The sequence below is a fragment of the Maniola hyperantus genome, chromosome 17 (genome assembly GCF_902806685.2).
Source record: "Maniola hyperantus chromosome 17, iAphHyp1.2, whole genome shotgun sequence".
In the NCBI taxonomy this organism is placed as follows: domain Eukaryota; kingdom Metazoa; phylum Arthropoda; class Insecta; order Lepidoptera; family Nymphalidae; genus Maniola; species Maniola hyperantus.
The window spans coordinates 2,265,867-2,285,442 of record NC_048552.1 but is presented as its reverse complement, the minus strand read 5'-3'; the positions used below and the strand labels follow the sequence as shown (position 1 = coordinate 2,285,442).

Genomic DNA, 19,576 nt, shown 5'->3' with positions numbered 1-19,576 from the left:
GAACAATCTCAACAATCAAAATGACCAGTGGAAAACAGTACCCATCTCCTAGACTAGAAATAGCTCAGCAATACATAATTCAAAACACACACCGCCTCTGCAATGCAGTTGGACACTAGGCGCACCTCGAGAGCGTTCCTTTAATTCGCTTACCTTCCTGAGGGACGTTATATTAATTGCGGTACAGCAATCTAATTAAGATAAATCGCCTCGTCTCTATCAAGTCTCTGCGGCGAGTAATTTCCTCATATCTGCAATACTAAATAACTTAGGAGATTCACCATGTGTAAATCATTTTTGTAATGTGTTCTTCTTAATAAACTTTGTATTGTGTGTATCCGTTATCAAACTGCAATATTATGCACTGACTCGTAGGCATATTATAACTAACTAGCTTATTCCCGTGACTTCGTCTGCGTGGACTACACAAATTTCAAACCTCAATTTTACACATAGGAGTTGAATTTTCATTTTTCATTTTATTATTCATGCATTCATATATTGATTATATAAATTAATAAACAATTTTCAAAACCCTTTCTTAGCGGATGTCTACGTCATAGTGTCTGCAAGCCAAATTTAAGCCCGATCCGTACCTACAGTGTGTGTATATCACACACTACATTAACCTGTGTAGACTGTTTTTAAAGTTTATTCTAAAATAGGTTAACTATTTTAGAATACTGAATAAACTTCTAAAAAACATATTTTAATGTATATAACGGGTACATATACCACGATTAATTTTTGTTTTTATTTGTTGATATTTCAACCCAATTGCACGGGTCGTGGTCACGACAGGACATACCGTTATATACATTAAAATATGTCGTTAAACCACGAAATAATCTTAAAATCATTTAAAAAAACAGTCTATTAACTAGCACTTGGCTAGTCAATAACGAAAGTCCGGAGAAACGGAACCTAACGACAATTCAAGATTTGAAAAAGGTCGAAACTTTTTCGTTTAAGTTCGGAAACCCCCGCATTTTATGTTCGCATTACCGTCAAACCTTTTGGTACTGGGAACGGGGAAGGGACTTGAGTTTCTCATTCGCTCCGTATTTTTATAGGGAACTATAAAATTCCCAATTTTGAGGGCGGCTGGTTTCTTTAATATTCGCTTGTTAGTATCTACCTGATGATGTGAGTCCTAGGGCTTGCCTTAGCATGAATCGCCTAATTGAATATTCTTTATTAGGTCAGACAACAACATTTCTTGTCTAAAATTATATAAAAGGAAAAGATGACTGACTGACTGACTGATCTATCAACGCACAGCTGAAACTACTGGACGGATTGGGCTGAAATTTGGTATGCGGATAGCTATTATAACGTAGGCATCCGCTAAGAAAGGATTTTTGAAAATTCAACCCCTATGGGGGTGAAATAGGTTGAAATTTGTGTAGTCCACGCGGATGAAGTAGCGAGCATAAGCTAGTTCTAAATAGCAATTCTCAAAGGCAAGTGTGGAGTCTGCCAATTCGCACTTCGTGGCCACGTACCAGCGTGGTAGACTATGGTCTAAGCCCTTCTAATTTTGAGAGACCTGTGCTATGAGTGAGCTGGCGATGGGTTGACCATGATGATGATGAACAAATAAATATTCTTTTATGATGATGAAATTGAATCTAAATCTGCTTTCTTAGCGCCCAGATGTAGCTTGATCCTAAATTTCCGCGTACTTCGAGAAAAACACCATCTATTTCAACATCTGTGATTTCAAGTTTCAACTTACTCGTATATAAGACAACTAGCGACATCTATGATTACGCGTAACGCACTAGCGCGCGTAATGAATTGACCAACGCGCGTGCGTCCTTGAATCGATCCAAAACCCGCGTGTAAATAATGTATCTGACGTCAAAAATATGGCTGATAACGTAATTTTAACGCTAAATTGGGGCCGATTCTCTAGTACACAATCTCTAAACTAAACTAAATTAACAGGTCTAAATCTATTGCTATCCCTTTCATAATGTTGCTCGCGGAAAAGGATAGCACTAGATTTAGACCTGTTCATTAAGTTTAGTTAAGAGATTGTGTACAAGAGAATCGGCCCCAATCATGCTATAAAGCTTATAATTACTATGCGTTGGTAACATAAACTGGCAATTATGTGGGTAGTTGACACTTATTATAGTGTTCTAAATTTGAATTTAATAACTTCTCATGAAGTATTAGTTGTTCAATATTTAAAAGTACTTAATTAAGCCTAAAATATTAAGGTTTATTGGACAAAAAATACAGAAATGGTACTACGGCTATTTAACTGAACAAAATTGTTTAAGGCTTTTGGATTTAATCCCTTCTCGAAAATACTTCGAAGTAAATAACAAGCTATATCGTTTACAGTTCGAACTCTAAAATAATAAAAGCAACTCGGTAAAAACCAATTAGAGCACTTGTTGGGGTAATAAAGTGTGGATTCGGCGCAGTACAGCCTTAGTTAATGCTGTTTTACTCCAGTAGGGGCGCCACTTTCGCGCAGGACGGGCGTAGCTGTCAAATTTTCGAAAAGATATTCTAATTCTAGTGTTTATATATTAGGAACGATTTAAAATAAACACTTGGGGAATGTCGTGGCAAATATATCAATAATTTTAGTTAATAATTTTGGTATTTTTAACGATTTTGTGAGTGTGAAAATGTCTACGTTTGTGCTGTTTTTCTTTTTGGCTGTAAGTGGTGTTGTTTTCGCGAATCCCGATGCCAAGAGACTGTATGACGATTTGTTAAGCAATTACAATAGACTTATTCGACCTGTTGATAAGAATAACAACACAGTGCTCGTTAAACTGGGCCTCCGACTTTCGCAGCTAATTGACCTGGTAAGGAAACCCATACCCACTACCTAATATATTTTTTTATTCCGATACAAGTTAGCCCTTGACTGCAATTTCACCTGGAAGCGGGCTAACCTGGAAGGAGTATGGCAGTTTTTATCAAACCCATACACCTTTGGTTTCTACACAGCATCGTACCTAAACGCTAAATCGCTTGGCGGCACGGCTTTGCCGGTGGGTGATAACTAGCCACGGCCGAAGCCTTACCAGAACAGACCAGAAATTTAGAAATTATAAACCCCGGCTGGGAATCGAACCCGGGACCTAACACTAATGCCACCACCTCCCACAGCGCTTACCACTGCACCAAGAAGGTCGTTTTATGGTGCTTTCAAACAATTTGTTAGAAATTTTGTTCCTGATTGTTTATTTAACCATCCCTAAAGTTTGTAAGTTTGTTTGTAGGAAGTAATCTCGGTAATTACTGGACCGATTTTAAAAATTCTGTCACTAGTAGATAGCTACATTATTCTTGAGTGACATATTCTATATTATCTTTTCATAAAAATTACAGATCCCTACGAAAATTGCAACAAGCTACCCGTGCGTAGCTGGGGCGGGTAGCTAATCTTTATAATGTCTGACTGACTGACTGACTGACTTTTATATCAACGCATAGCCTAAACCGCTGCTGGTCCTAGACACATGAAATTTCGAGGGTGTGTTCTTTGTAAAGAGTAGGTTTCCACTAAGAAAGGACTTTTCGAAATTCCATGAATGTTTGTAAGAAAAACCGTCATTTTTCAAGTTATTTTCATGAAAATTGGTATTTGGGTTTTCGGTCACAAATGAAGAAATACGTGTTTCAGGATTTATGGCAATTCAACCCCACCTTGGTTTTTTAAATTCCACCCGGGCGAAGCCGGGGCGGGTCAGCTAGTTTTATTAAGTACTTAATAATATTCTGTACCCGTAGTATAAGATTTTACGTCACACCAAACGTTGCTAGAATTCGAGAATCGAAACACTTCTGCGTTATAGTAAACTGGATCTTAACTGCCTTGTTTTAAAGCTCAAGTTTGTCTACACATCTACAGCCAGCGCTCCAAGCGGAAACGTTGCGAAATTAAAATCAGTGGCATTGAATATTTGACTTCAATTCAAGGCTCTTTAAGTTTACTTTGATGTTATTGTGTTTCGATTCTCGAATTCTAGCAACGTTTGGTGAGACGTAAAATCTTATACTACGAGTACTGATGTCACACTTTTTATTAACCTTTTAGGGTCCCGCACCTCACAATAGGTAAGCTTTTCAGTTTCCTCATCCAGCCAGTTCCCGCCACCCACTGTATACCGTCTGCGTCATGCGCCATTCCTCCTTCTACGTGGGCGCCCCACACTACGCTTACTAGTACGCAATCTCCACTCTAGGACTTTTCGGCTTTTAGAGCCATCGCCTCTACGACGATTCTAGCTTCTCAGATCTATTTTCTTTAATCTAATCTAAATCTAAATATATAAAAGGAAAGGGTAACTGACTGACTGACTGACTGATCTATCAACGCACAGCTCAAACTACTGGACGGATCGGGCTGAAATTTAGCATGCAGATATCTATTATGACGTAGTTATCCGCTAAGAAAGGATTTAGGTTTTTAAAAATCCCATGGAAACTCTTTAACTTTCCGGAAAAAAAAGTAGCATATGTCCTTCCCCGGGATATAAGCTAACTTTGTACCAAATTTCATCAAAATCGGTTGAACGGCTGGGCCGTTAGAAGCTATCAGACAGACAGATAGACACACTTTCGCATTTATAATATTAGTATGGATTAACGTAGAGAATTTCAGTGAAATCTGTTAATGTAGCTAATTCTATATTAGTTTCCCGCGAATACGAAAACGGTTCGTTAGTGAGCTCCTTTGATTGGTTGGCACATGGCCTGATTCGCAAGTAATTGGCACATTCATCGTCTATTGAATTTCATGAGTCTGTAACTTCTTGCTATAGGATCATACACAGATCCGAAAAGATCTGGTGCTACGTAACTCAATGATCATTGATAACTAAAACAATACGTACAACTTCTATATCTTCTTAAATATATATAAAAGGAAAAGGTGACTAACTGACTGACTGATCTATCAACGCACAGCTCAGACTACTGGACGGATCGGGCTGAAATTTGGCATGTAGATAGCTGTTATGACGTAGGCATTCGCTAAGAAGGGATTTTTGAAAATTCAACCCCTAAGGGGGTGAAATAGGGTTTTGAAATTTGTGTAGTCCACGCGGACGAAGTCGCGAGCATAAGCTAGTTTAATATATAAAAGGAAAAGATGACTGACTGACTGACTGATCTATCAACGCACAGCTCAGACTACTGGACAGATCGGGATGAAATTTGGCATGCAGATAGCTATTATGACGTAGGCATACGTTAAGAGAGGATTTTTGAAAATTCAACCCCCAAGGGGGTGAAATAGGGGTTTGAAATTTGGGTATCGTTTATTTGGTAGAGATATATCTAGCTTTCCTTTCATTTTACAGTGCGACAAGGCTATCTTGGCGCGTGGCGAAAATCGGAACTAACATTGCCGTCAAGTGTCCCCTTTGTTCTTGTTTGAATATTCTAAGCGTTTGTTCCATTTGTTCTCCAACAGCGCCCCCTGTATTATTCAAATGCCAAGAGAGCCTTGTCGTACTGTATCTTATTTTTTTTCCCGGACAGTCAAAGAGGTCCTAGCTTTCTTTTCATCCTACCTTTTTTCCCGAAAAATCAAAGAGTTCACGTGGGGTTTTTAAAAACCTAAATCCTCGCGGATGAAGTCGTGGGCATCGTAGTATCTATAAATAATTCGGATAAGTATAAAATCTCCATCATCATCATCATCAACCGATAGACGTCCACTGCTGGACTCTTGTAGGTCTCTTGTAGGGACTTCCACACGCCACGGTCTTGCGCCGCCTGAATCCAGCGGCTCCCTGCGACTCGTCTGATGTCGTCTATCCACCTAGTGGGGGGTCTTCCAACACTGGGTCTTCCGGTGCGAGGTCGCCATTCTAGCACCTTGGGACCCCAACGCGGTTTTACGAACTATGTGCCCTGCCCATTGCCACTTCAGCTTTGCAACCCGTTGAGATAAGTAGTATAACTAATATAAGTAGTAAGTATAAAATAGGGTCTTATAAAACATGAATTTAAGACAAAGTTCAGTAGCTACAGAGTAAATTTTCTGTATTCCACTTTGTCTTTGGGCCCATAGTTGGCATTCTCCGAGCAACCTTGCAGTCGAAGTTACGCGCGGCATTCGCCTTAAGTTTATAACAAAATTTATATTATGTTGATACAACCCTTTTAAGAGGGTAAATACCGTTAGATAGATCTGCTGTTCTCAAATTCCGGTACAGTGTTTTCCCAATATTTTTTGCTACTCTTCGATTAATTTTATTTAAGTACCTATTAGCTATTACCTGTGACTTCTACGTGGATTTATGTTTTTGAAAATCCCGTGGAAACTCTTTGAGTTTTCGTGATAAAAAGCAGCTCATGTCACTCTCCAGGTCTTTAACTCCACACGAACTTCATAAGGTCCATAAGAAGGGTTCCCTCCCATTATCTATAAAAATGGCAAAAAATCATGTCTGTTGCATGGGAGCCCCTTAAATATTTATTTTATTCTGTTTTTTAGTATTTGTTGTTATAGCGGCAATAGAAATACATCATCTATGAAAATTTCAAGTCTATCACGATTCATGAGATACAGCCTGGTGGCTGACGGAGAGATAAACGGACAGACAGACGGACGGACAGACGGAGTCTTAGTAATAGGGTCCCGTTTTACCCTTTGGGTACGAAACCCTTTTTTTTTAACGCTGGGAAATGCGTTAACGCATCCCCCCCTCCTGGAAGCCAGCCAGCTAACCAGTCAGCCAACCAACTGGAGGGAAGGTATGTGGGACTCGCCGGCCGAGAGGCGACCGGAATACCCACTAACCCAGCGGCACTCCTGCGCGACGCCTGGTGACTGGGCCACGGGAACACCGAAGCAAACCACCGCGACCCAGCCAGCTCCGCTCACGAGATCCCCACACCGCACGTCGGAGGCGCACCGACGAAGTGCGTGCGCCTCCCGACCCGGGGACCCAACGGGCGACTCCGCACACGTCGCCCGCGTCCCATGCTCCGCTTCGTCCACTGTGCCCTCTGCTAGTCAGAGGCACACGCGGAGAAACCTCTCCCCTGCCAGGTCATTAGCCATGGCCATCAATATCCCCGAAGAGAAATTGTTAGCTATGTTACCGGGGTGCACCGGCCCGAATACTGCTCTTCCCCTCGGATGCCCGATGCATCCAAAAGGGACCAGCAGCACCCAGGCGCACTGGGAGGTTACCTGGCTGGCACCCCAAGGGTACGACACCCTAAAAATGGTTGATTAAGATTCATCTAAGTACTATATCGTGGTTGAACGTTCTACATAATAATACGCGTCAATAGTAATATTGTAAGAATATCACATTGTTTTTGTGATACATGTGTATGTATCACAAAAACGATATGTTGCTTTTTCATATGCCATTCAATATTGTAACATTTGACGCAGCTTGAGGATTGGCAAATGGCCAGCGACGGACAATCGATTGGAGGGTAACAGCTTATAAGCTGGTATAGGAAGCTACATTCAGGCCTATTTTGATGAACTCTTTTGCACGTTGTAGCAGACATCGATGCATACAGTACGCGGCCAAAAGTGATGAACATCGACCTTTAGAAGGAGATAGCAGATTCGTAGAGCACTGTCTCGGTCGCTGAGACCGACAAAACGTCATATAGGTATGAGTGACAGAGACAACGCTCTACAAACCTGAAATGTCATTCTAAAGGCCGATGTTTATACTAATATGTTCATTGTATATCATGGACTTCCGCAAAGTAACGCCTGCTTCTATACTACCTTCAAGGATTTGTTATAAATAATCAGGGAACTTAGATTATTTTGTTTGTTCCAGAATCTCAAAGACCAGATCCTAACGACAAACGTTTGGCTCGAACACGTGAGTACAAATATTTTTTTTAATCAATCTATACTAATATTTTAAAGAGGTAAAGTTTGTAAGTTTGTTTGAAGGGGCTAATCTCTGGAACTGCTAAATCGATTTTGAAAATTCTTTCACCAGTAGAAAGCTACGCTATCCTTGAGTAACACAGGCTATTTTTTATTTCAAAAAAATTAGAGATCCCTAATAAAATTGTAACAAACTACCCGTGCGAAGTCAGGGCGGGTCGCTAGTGATAATATATTTTCTATGAAATGTTTCTCTAATTGACTCATGCTCGATGAACAAGCTTCCTCTATAATAATATGATAATGACAATGACAATGACAATGACAATGACAATGACAATATCAATGACAATGACAATGATAATGACAATGACAATGATGATAACTCAAACCACTAGGTATAAATTGAAGATTAATCATTGAGATTTTCTCTATAACGTACACCCCCAAAGAGATACCAGGTAGGATGTTATAATAATGTCGGAAATGTTTTAGGAATGGGAGGACCACAAATTTAAATGGGACCCCCTGGAATACGGCGGTGTGAAGGAACTTTATGTGCCTTCCGAGCACATTTGGCTTCCAGATATCGTTCTGTATAACAAGTAAGTGGATACAAAAAGCCTTCAGCGTTTTACTTTATTTATAGTCGTGGCGGTTCTTTGGGGATTCATGCGTTATACAAGGATTATATGAATCGTTTTTTTTTCACATATTCATTCTTAGTTTTTATTTATTTTTGTACAAATTATTTTTCTTGATATGTTTGTGTTTTATTAGACATCGATCCAACGGATAACAGTTTAAAATTAATACGTGGTGCGCTCCAAATAAACGATGGCTCTCATTTGAAACTAACCAATCAAACTCATTGGAATTTTATAGATACGTTCTAAGAACTAAAATATCTATGTGTTGGCCGACTGTGTGGTGCCGGCATAACAGTTTCAAACAAGTTAGTCGCTATACAATGCAATTTGGTGCGAGGTTGTGCCCTAATGAATGTTTGGCAACTAAGTTGGCTGCGAGGCTGTTATGCGCTAACTATACTTTCCCATACACTCAGGATGTTGTCCATCGAGACCAATTATTGTTTGTGAGTTGATTTTTTGTAGGATCGTTAGCTACCCTATTCTCACTCTCTATCTAAATATATAAAAGGAAAAGGTGACTGACTGACTGAACTATCAACACACAGCTCAAACCACTGAACGGATCGAGCTGAAATTTGGCATGCAGATAGCTATTATGACGTAGGCATCCTCTAAGAAAGGAGTAATAAAAAACTACGTTCACCCATACTGTCGTTCGCATAGAAATGGATGTTATTGTCATGCAACATGGTCATTGATATGCAGGATGAACAGTGTGGGTCACAACACCGAGCCCTGTGGGACACCAGTATAATTGGTGAGTTTGATTTCCGAGCAAAAACCGTGTACAGCGACTTTGATGCTGCGACCTTCAAGGAAGGTGGCAACCCAATAACACAGCTTCACTGGTAATCCGTAAGATGATAGTTTCGATAGAAGTGCCCCATGCCGAACCCTATCAAAGGCTTATGCAATATCAACACTGACCGCCAATCCCTCTCCCTTGCTGTCCATGGCTTCCGCCCAGCGATGCGTGAGACATATAAGATAATCACCAGCAGATCGGCCGTGGCGAAATCGGTATTGACGATCACTGATCAGCTGATCGTACTCCGTAAACCGTATGACGGCGTGTCCTCTGTTAAGTTACTTAACATTCTGGTCAATTAAATAACGCCTCGCAGTGCGTCCAATATAAAAGTTGTAACATTAAAGTTAATTGATAGCTCGTATCGACAGGAAAGCGCTGACGAATGATACATCATAGTGTGTCAGATCCGGCCGGCGAACTATTAATCACGGACCAGGACAAGACGCACGTGCGACCAACCTTATACTGTGCTGGGTGTGTGGGTGGCTTAACTCGCAAGATATTAAGTTTTAGGATTATTTATTTGTGGGTCTGATACGGTGCGTGATTCTAAGGGGATAGACGCGTTTAGACCATTGCGTTAACCACTGCTTTGATTCTAAGAGAATAGACGTGTTTATACAATTGCATGAACCGCAAAGCCAAGGAAGTTCATAACCGTAAACAGTTTCCATCAAAACTGCATTGTTACTTAGATCAGATGATATCAAATTAAATCACTAACGTGTTATCGTCAAGTTACTGAAGTTTCAGTCGATCAAATAACGCCTCTTGGTGCATCCAATATAAAAGTTGTAACATTAAAGTTAATTGATAGCTCGTATCGACAGGAAAGCGTCGACGAATGATACATCATAGTGTGTCAGATCCGGCCGGCGAACTATTAATCACGGACCAGGACGAGACGCACGTGCGGCCAACCTTATAGTGGATGGCTTAATGCATAAGAAATGGCGTTTGAGGAATATTAAATTTATTCGTGGTTCTGGCACGGTATATGATTGTAAGGGAACAGACGCGTTTAGACCCAATTTAACCATTGAGCCGTAATGGATTCACGGCTTAGCAGTAGAAACAGCCAATTAAAACACTCTATAAAATGAAAAGCTGACTGACTGACTGACTGACTGATTGACTGACTGATATCACAACGCACAGTTCAAACTACTGGACGGATCGAGCTGAAATTTGGCATGCAGATAGCTATTAATGACGAAGACATCCGCAAAGAAAGGACTTTTGGACATTCAACCCCTCAGGGGTATATGGGTTTAAAATTTGTGTAATCCACGCGGAAACAGTCGCGGAAATAAGTTAATTAGATATAGATTAGTTATGTAAATAGAATTCATCAGCTATCTTTAGTAAAAAAAAGTTTTTTTACATTTAACTAGTTTATGCTCGCGACTTTGTCTGCGTCTAACTACACATATTTCAAAGCCCTATTTCACCAATTGAATTTTCAAAAATCTTTTCTTAGCAAATGTCTACGTTATACTTAATAGCTATCTGCATGCCCGCAGATAGCTATTTCATCCCAATCCGTCCAGTATTTTAAGCTGTGCGTTGATAGATAGATCAATCAGTCAGTCAGTCAGTCAGCAAGTCAGTCAGTCAGTCAGTCACCATTTCCTTGCATATATTAAGATTTATTTGTTTAATTTGTATGGTCAAAACGCTACATCCCGTACTTTGCACCGCAAAGTTTACCAAGTGTTTGTCCTGCCATTTACGTGTGAGTTGCTTTCTGACGGCTGTATAGCAACTGTAACGACGTCAGATCGAGGAGATGTATGATGGTATAGATTCCGCTAACACGCACGCGTATTTCCAAATGGTAGGATTTCCACGATGGATAGGCTATTAGACGCGTATACGACGCGCACTCTGTCTTGCTTTTGGCGCTTTATTTCTCAAATGCTCTCGTTTCTACTTTATACTGTAAATCCCTGTAGATTTCTTTTACCACTCATGGTCTAGATAATTTGAAATTTACGTATTAGCCTGATCCATTAAGTAATTTTTAAATTGTTAAATTTATCATATTCTGGATGGAAATGTTTTAGTCAACCCATTTGCAATATATTTGTGTGCGTTGCACCTTACTTCCCATATTTGTTACCAGCGCTGATGGAGAGTACGTGGTGACGACCATGACGAAGGCAGTTCTCCACCACACTGGCAAAGTGCTGTGGACTCCACCCGCCATCTTCAAGTCCTCGTGCGAGATCGACGTGCGATACTTTCCCTTCGACCAGCAAACTTGCTTCCTCAAGTTCGGATCTTGGAGCTATGATGGTGATCAGGTAATGCGCATAACTAGGTTTTACATCCCTGGTGCAATGGTAAGCATTGTGGCCTTATAAGTGGGAAGTCTTGGGATTATTCCTAGCCTGAGGAAATTTCAAAATTGGCTTTTGAGTTTTTGGGAGGATTTCATATTTTTCACTATAGAAACTTGAAACGACTCTGGGGGAATTTTGGACCATCTCCTTTGTAGTCCACGCGGACGAAATCGTGGGCATAAGTTAGTCCAGTTGTAAACTAAAAGCTCTCTTCCAGATTGACTTGAAGCACATAAACCAGAAGAAAGGTGACATGGTGGAAGTAGGTATCGACCTTCGCGAGTACTATCCTTCTGTTGAGTGGGACATCCTGGGAGTGCCGGCCGAACGCCACGAGCGATACTATCCCTGCTGCCAGGAACCCTATCCAGGTTTGTTATCTTCTTCTTTTTAGGGTACCGTAGTCGGTACGCGAAGACTGCTAGCGGGGTTCACTACTAAGCCTTCGCTGTCCGTCCGTTTGTCTATCCTTATGTACCTACCGTAAAGAAAGGTGACATGGTGGAAGTAGGTATCGACCTTCGCGAGTACTATCCTTCCGTTGAATGGGACATCCTGGGAGTGCCGGCCGAACGCCACGAGCGATACTATCCCTGCTGCCAGGAACCCTATCCAGGTTTGTTATCTTCTTCTTAGGGTACCGTAGTCGGTACCCGAAGACTGCCAGCAGGGTGCATTTCTAAGCCTCCGCTGTTCGTCCGTTTGTCTATCAGCTGACTGTTCTTATGTAGCGTAATAGTTAGAGAGTTGAAATTTTCACTAAGACTAGCCATACACGGACAGCTTGAAGCAGTCAGGATGGACTGCTTCAAGCTGCGACTGCATATTGAACTACAGACTTCTACGTAGGTACATACACGAACCGCTCAAGCAGTTGCAAGTTGCAACTGCTTCGGGCGGTTGTGCGGTCAAGCAGTCGCCAGGCATACACTGACTGCTCGAGCTGTCGACCGCTCTCGCGCAGTTACCTCCACCCGCTCTCCTCATGTCACGTCGCGCACGCTTCCCACCCGCATTGAAATTGCTTGAAGCTTGAAGCTGCCATCGAGTAGTTAAGCTAACTGCTCGATGGCAGCTTCAAGCTGTTGACTCTGACTGCAAAAGCGGTCCGTGTATGTTGATCACTGGCTTACCGCTCGAGCAGTCCGTGTATGGCCGGCCTAAGTGTTTATTTCACCATTTATATTACTGTCACCATTCAAAGGTAAAACCAATTGCAATACTTAGCTATAAAGGAACCAATAAAGAAAAAGGCTCAAGACTTTCGACGCCAACGAATCCTGCGACAGTTTCCCTTATTTCTTTCACGAAATCCGCTCCTTAAGGAAAGGGTCTCCCATTAATCAGTGTCACTTGGTATCACACTTAGGTACATCTGATAATCGTTACACTTGATACGGAAGAATCTGGGAGCCCACTGCGTTGTCATTCAAAATCTAAACATCATCCATAAATAAATAATTATTTAATGATTATTTATTTATTATTTACTAGGTGATGCCCGAGACTTCGTACGCGTAAATTAAGGTTTTAAAATAACGTGGGAACTCTTTCATTTTCCGGGATAAAAATAGCCTTTTGTAAATTTTGTAAATCTCCCATTGTATTTCCATACAATGAAAAGCCAATGAATACGGTTCAACTATTTTCTATGTTGTCCGGGGGGGACAAATAGACGAGAGGTATTCAAATATTTGTTTTAGTCTCAGAGAAATCCTATTTCGAATTCTTTGTTTCAAAAAATGTTCAATGTTATCTTTACAAAAACATGTTTTTTGAACTTTTATATCTTACTAGCTTATGCTCGCGACTTCGTCCGCGTGGACTACACAAATTTCAAACCTCTATTTCACCCCTTAGGGATTGAATTTTCAAAAATCCTTTTTTAGCGGATGCCTACGTCTTAATAGCTATCTGCATGCCAAATTTCAGCCCGATCCCTCCAGTATCTTGAGCTGTCCGATGATAGATCAGTCAGTCAGTCAGTCACCTTTTCCTTTTATATATTTAAAAATAAAAAATAAAAATCTTTTTTATTCGAATAAACTTTTACAAGTACTTACGAATCGTCGGATGCATCTACCACTGGTTCAGAATGCCTTTCCTACCGAGAAGAAAATTAAGAAAAGCACGTGATTAAATTCTTTCAAAGTAGGTAAAGTAGGAGTCAAAAGTCCCTATTCCTTTGCCCGACTTAAAAAACTTTGTTTGGGTAAAAAGGTGTCATCTTCCACGCTACCGTAAATAGATTCAGGATATTATGATAAAATAACGTTGTAAGCGGGTGTACAATGTTTACATACTTACTCGTAAGCGTAAGACGTGACTTATCTTCATTTGATATTATCCATTTAATAACTCCGCTTATGAGTTGTCACGTTATTATACTTAGAAGATAATGAGGCAGTGGTCCGACCGCCGGCGAGAAAACGACTAACTATCGGCGATTTTCTCTCTCGAAACCCACAATAAATGTACATTCCGTATAAACAAAAGAGATGCATGCATATATCAAAAGTTGCTCTCTGATTATTATAGATGGGGATCCCTCAGTGCTTCAAGACCAGAGTCTTCGAACAGTGCGTGTTGCCAGTGCATGATAACATATTATGGATTCGAGACATGGTCGCTTAATATGGGCCTCATAAGAAAGCTCAGAGTCACTCAGCGGGCGATGGAGAGAGCTATGCTTGGAGTTTCTCTACATGATCAAATCAGAAATAAGGAGATCCGTAGGAGAACTAGAGTAACCGACATAGCTCAAAGGGTTGCGAAGCTGAAGTGGCAATGGGCAGGGCACATAGTTCGTAAAACCGATAGAAGTTGGGGTCCCAAGGTGCTGGAATGGCGACCTTGAACCGAACCGCATCGTTGGAAGACGCCCCACTAGTTGGACGGACGACATCAGACGAGTCCCAGGGTGACATGTGGAAGTCCCTACAAGAGATCTATGTCCAGCAGTGGACGTATACATGTTGATGATAATGATGATGATGAGATGGGGACTGCAACGCCAAGAGTCCACGACAAGGAAGACCACCGGGGAGCGTCATATACAAACTACTTATCACAACGGAAACAATCACATGTTGCAACTAGACCATAATATGTCACCATATCTCCCACATTTCTCTAATAAACTCTACGATATAGATGAGATCTCCCCAATGAGCCCTCCTAAAAACGTGACTGCGCTAAGTTGGTGTAATCTAACGCTGTTGAGTGTCGTAAATACCAGGGCGCGTCGACAACGCTTATCTATGCTAAGTTACTGCTCCCGCCTAACAGGTTAAACGGTTGTTTTGTTAATGCCCGCAAAGAGCGCCCGGCGCGCTGCGTGAATACTGATACCGAGTGCCACTGATTAATGGAAACACCCTTTTTTATATCTCTCTTTTTCTGCGTTGAAATCCTCATTGTTAAGGGGTTTTTTGAGGTAATACCCCTACCAAGTTAGCCCGCTTTCATCCAAGACTGCATCATCTACTTATCACCAGATGAGATTGCAGTCAAAGATTGCAATGGAGTAAAAAAAATATGATCGGATTGTACACTGTACACTGCTCGACTTGGCGTAAAGTACCCAGCAAGCAAGTAAGCTGAGTGGCAACGGGTGGGACACATAGTTCGAAAAACTGATAGACGTTCCAACGTGCTAGAATGGCAATCTCGCGTCAAAAAGCGCAGAGTTGGAAGACTCTCCTCCACCAGGTGGACAGACGACATCAAGTCACAGGAAGCCGCTGAACTCAGGCGGCGCAAAACCATGGCGTGTGATAGTCCCTATATGAGACCTAGTCTAGTTGCAGTGAAAACTTCTTTCTAGGCGCGTTGGGCGACTTTGGGATGGATAAAAACAAGATACAGCCCACTGACAGACTGACAGACGGACAGCGGAAGCTTAGTAGTAGGGTCCCGTTGGCATTCTTTAGGGACGGAACAAACCGAATAAAAATAGCCTATCAGCACAATACATTAGATCAGCTTTGCCACAAAATTTTCTCTCTTTTGCTAAAAAAAAAATATTGTTTCAGATATTTTCTTCAACATCACCTTACGAAGGAAAACGCTATTCTACACCGTGAACCTGATAGTACCTTGTGTAGGCATCTCATATCTATCCGTCCTTGTCTTCTACTTGCCAGCAGACTCCGGAGAAAAGATCGCCTTGAGTATATCTATCCTCCTCTCGCAGACCATGTTCTTCCTCCTCATATCTGAGATCATTCCATCCACATCCCTTGCACTACCGTTACTAGGGAAGTATCTTCTATTCACCATGTTGCTAGTTGGTTTGTCTGTGGTCATAACCATAGTAATCCTGAACGTACACTACCGTAAGCCAAGCACTCATCAAATGGCTCCATGGGTGAGGAAGTTCTTCATAACAAAACTGCCAAAGTTACTCCTAATGAGAGTCCCAAAGGATTTGTTAAGGGACTTGGCAGCGCAGAAGATTGCTGGGAGGAGTATGAAGAAGAATAAGTTTAAGGACGCATTGGCTGCTGATCAGACCAACTCGAATGCTTCAAGCCCGGATTCCTTGCGTCATCACTTGCCTGGTGGATGCAATGGACTGCACTCAACTACGGCTACCAATAGGTAACTTCCCTATCAAACTATTTTTTAACATGAAACTATTTAATTGAAAAGGGCGATAGCATATTATCCTTAACTTGTGGTGAAAGTCTGGTGAAAGTACATAATTTGACTAATCTTCTATGCTAATGATGTAACGATCAGTGGTGATGATACTTGGGACCTGTTGTTTTGGTTTACTGCAACTACACAAGATGGTACCGTAGGTCTTTAAAGTACGTACCTATAGGTATAAAAATAGGGGGCAGCTGGGGGAAAGGCTCTTCTCTCGTCTAATCCGGGCCGGCCCCGAGTACTTATTTATATTCACTCGACCAATTAAGACTATTTTTTTGACTCAAGGCTATGTCTTAACTTTGCATCTAGGTTCAGCGGTCTAGTTGGGGCACTGGGCAGTCTTGGAGCAGGGTACAACGGCCTGCCGTCCGTCATGTCGGGCCTGGACGACTCCCTCAGCGACATCACCCCTCGCAAGAAGTACCCCTTTGAGCTGGAGAAGGCTATCCACAACGTCATGTTTATACAGCATCACATGCAACGCCAGGATGAGTTCAATGCGGTAAGCATCGACGACCTCCCTGGCGCAGTGGTGAGCGCTGTGGTCTTAATAGTGGGAGGTCCCGGGTTTGATTCCTGGCAGGGGTTTGGAATTTTATAATTTCCAAATTTCTGGTCTGGCCTGATGGGAGGCTTCGGCCGTGGCTAGTTACCACCCTACCGGCAAAGCCGTGCCTCCAAGCGATTTAGCGTTCCGGTACGATGCCGTGTAGAAACCAAAGGGGTATGGGTTTAATAAAAAAACTGCCATACCCCTTCCAGGTTAGCCCGCTATCATCTTAGATTGCATCTTCACTTACCGCCAGGTGAGATTGCAGTCAAGGGCTAACTTGTACCTGAATAAAAAAAAAAAAAAAAAAAAGCATTTACGGCTTTAGACCCATAAAGCACGGTCGATAGTAGCCCGGCAACTCAGTCGACGAGAGGAAACCTGTTATCAGTAGTGGACCGGGTCGGGGATGATACGCCCCGCACACCCGCACAGCCCCCGCGCTAATCCGGTGCGGGTGGCTCATACCCTTATTGTCTCCTGGACCTGTCGCGTCGCGTGCTATCACGACCCCTATTATAAATGCGAAAGTGTGTTTGTTTGTTGGTTTGTCTTTCAATCACTTCGCAACGGTGCAACCGATTGACGTGATTTTTGCATGGGTATAGTCAAAGACCTGGAGAGTGACATAGGCTACTTTTTATCCCGGAAAATCAAAGAGCTCCCACGAGATTTTTGAAAACCTAAATCCACGCGTACGAAGTCGCGGTCATCACCTAGTACTTACTTAGATTATTTTTTTTTGTTCCAATTACAATTTTGCTTAAAATTACCCTCGACCCCCAAACTAGGTTAACCCGTGTCATGGGGGTCAGTCTCTTCCCAGATGTGCAATGACAATGATAATAATTATTTTCGGTGTGTGTGTTTGTGTGTGTTAATAAATTAGTCAGTAATCAATCTACCAGATTTCAAGCTTCGACACACAACTCATGCATTCGCTGTGTGAACATTTTAAATCCCGCGGCTAAACATGTATAACAAATTCATCTAGTTTGCAAGCTCTTGACCTGTCACGTAAATGGGACCTTTAATGACGTAGCAGGCATGCATGCGCTTTTGAAGAAAGTACCTACTCGCGTAGGATGTTATACAGCTTGAGGTCAGGTTTATTAAGTGAAGCTTTAGAAACTGGGGCTATATGAGTTCGAATTAGATTTATTTTATAAAGGTTTATTAAAAAACCGCAAAGGTGCTTTTATTTTTTGGCGCAACATACTTTGTCAATGGAATGTCCCGAATTTAATTCTCTGTAGAATCATAGATAGAGAATTAAAGAACTCATAGAGATAGTGGTATTCATTCATCCAAGAAAAACTTGCTCTTGGTTTTTGACGCGTGTGTGTTGTCTCCTTCACTATCTCATATAGACTATGAACAAAACCCTGAGAGGAGACCCGTGCTCTGTAGTGAATCGGCAATGGGTTGATCACGATGATGATAATAAACCTATCAAAGTTACATGGAGGGGTTCTGAAGTACAAGCAATAACCATCACCAAACTTAACCATCAGTTTTAACCAACAGGAAGACCAAGATTGGGGCTTTGTGGCGATGGTACTGGACCGCTTGTTCCTCTGGATCTTCACCATCGCATCAATAGTCGGCACGTTCGCCATACTCTGCGAGGCACCGTCTCTCTACGATGACACCAAACCCATTGATATGGTGCTGTCTTCTGTGGCCCAACAGCAGTTCTTGCCTGTGGACAGCGGAGAGTCTTAAATTAAGAAGAAACATTCGATATAAGGATAAACGGTCATAATTCAAAAATTTGAACAAGTTTAACTGATGTTTTGAAAGTTTTTGTATGAGAAATCTTTCATGTTTAAAATAAACACGCGTCGCTTGTTTTGTTTTTTTTGTGATAAGACCGAATGCGTCTATAAATCTTTTATAATATTTTGTTGTTATACTACCAAAAATCGATTATGAAAGCCAAAAAATCCTGTGATTTTTAAGCTTTTATCAAGTGTTTTAATTATAAGTGATTTCACACACGTATTAAAATTGTAGCAAAAAAAAAGGATTTATTAATTTTTTTACATTATAACATTTTAATTTTAGACTTTAGAGAAAACTTTGAAATACTTAATCCAAAAATTGTAAGTCTTATTGTAGAACGCTAGTTAAGTCAGGGCCGATTTTTCAATTGCCAAAATATTTACCCCAGGGATGAACTTAGTATAAGGAACTGTTAATGGGACATGGGTTAAGACATCTTGACTCTTGACAGACTTCATATTGGAAATCTAGGTGTAACATTGTTTGACGCATGAAATATCGACCCTTAGTGGAATAATCATGGCTGTGTTAGTGTCAAAAAGTTTTGTAGTTTTAATATAACCCCAGTCAACCTTCCAGCAGTACCTAGACCCACGATTTTTGACGAGATTGCACACGATAACACAGAAATATCGCAAACACAAGTCCCTATACAAATTTTTATCGCAATCGGAGGAATGGTACAAAGACAAACAAAGAAACATTTTTTTTATTAAATAGATAGATGAACAGAGATTTACGAGGGTTTATAATAAATGAGTGCTTGATACAAGAATCTCAAATAGTTTATTAAGTATAATATATTAAGACTTTATCTTCCTTAATTTTTAATTATCATTTAACCCTTTTACGAACTAACTTTACTCTGAACTCCCAACGGTTGCCATTGTTTCATGGTGAATTTAAATAAAAATTATTATTATT

General features: G+C 41.1%; 1 protein-coding gene across 1 annotated transcript; it reads left to right on the top strand.

Moving 5' to 3' along the window:
• Nucleotides 1-2,476: 2,476 nt before the first annotated feature.
• Nucleotides 2,477-19,576, top strand: nAChRalpha2 (nicotinic acetylcholine receptor alpha2). Its single transcript, XM_069504398.1, has 8 exons — nucleotides 2,477-2,831; nucleotides 7,797-7,841; nucleotides 8,348-8,457; nucleotides 11,442-11,622; nucleotides 11,879-12,032; nucleotides 15,696-16,263; nucleotides 16,627-16,819; nucleotides 18,395-19,576. The coding sequence occupies exons 1-8, from the start codon at nucleotides 2,649-2,651 to the stop codon at nucleotides 18,590-18,592; spliced, it is 1,632 nt and encodes a 543-aa protein (XP_069360499.1). The 5' UTR covers nucleotides 2,477-2,648; the 3' UTR covers nucleotides 18,593-19,576.

Excerpts from the sequence above, each read along its gene's own strand:
- nAChRalpha2 (XM_069504398.1), top strand. The coding sequence starts at position 2,649 with ATGTCTACGTTTGTGCTGTTTTTCTTTTTGGCTGTAAGTGGTGTTGTT. Across the intron at positions 2,832-7,796 it reads TTTCGCAGCTAATTGACCTG|AATCTCAAAGACCAGATCCT; the intron begins GTAAGGAAACCC and ends TGTTTGTTCCAG. Across the intron at positions 11,623-11,878 it reads GGAGCTATGATGGTGATCAG|ATTGACTTGAAGCACATAAA; the intron begins GTAATGCGCATA and ends GCTCTCTTCCAG.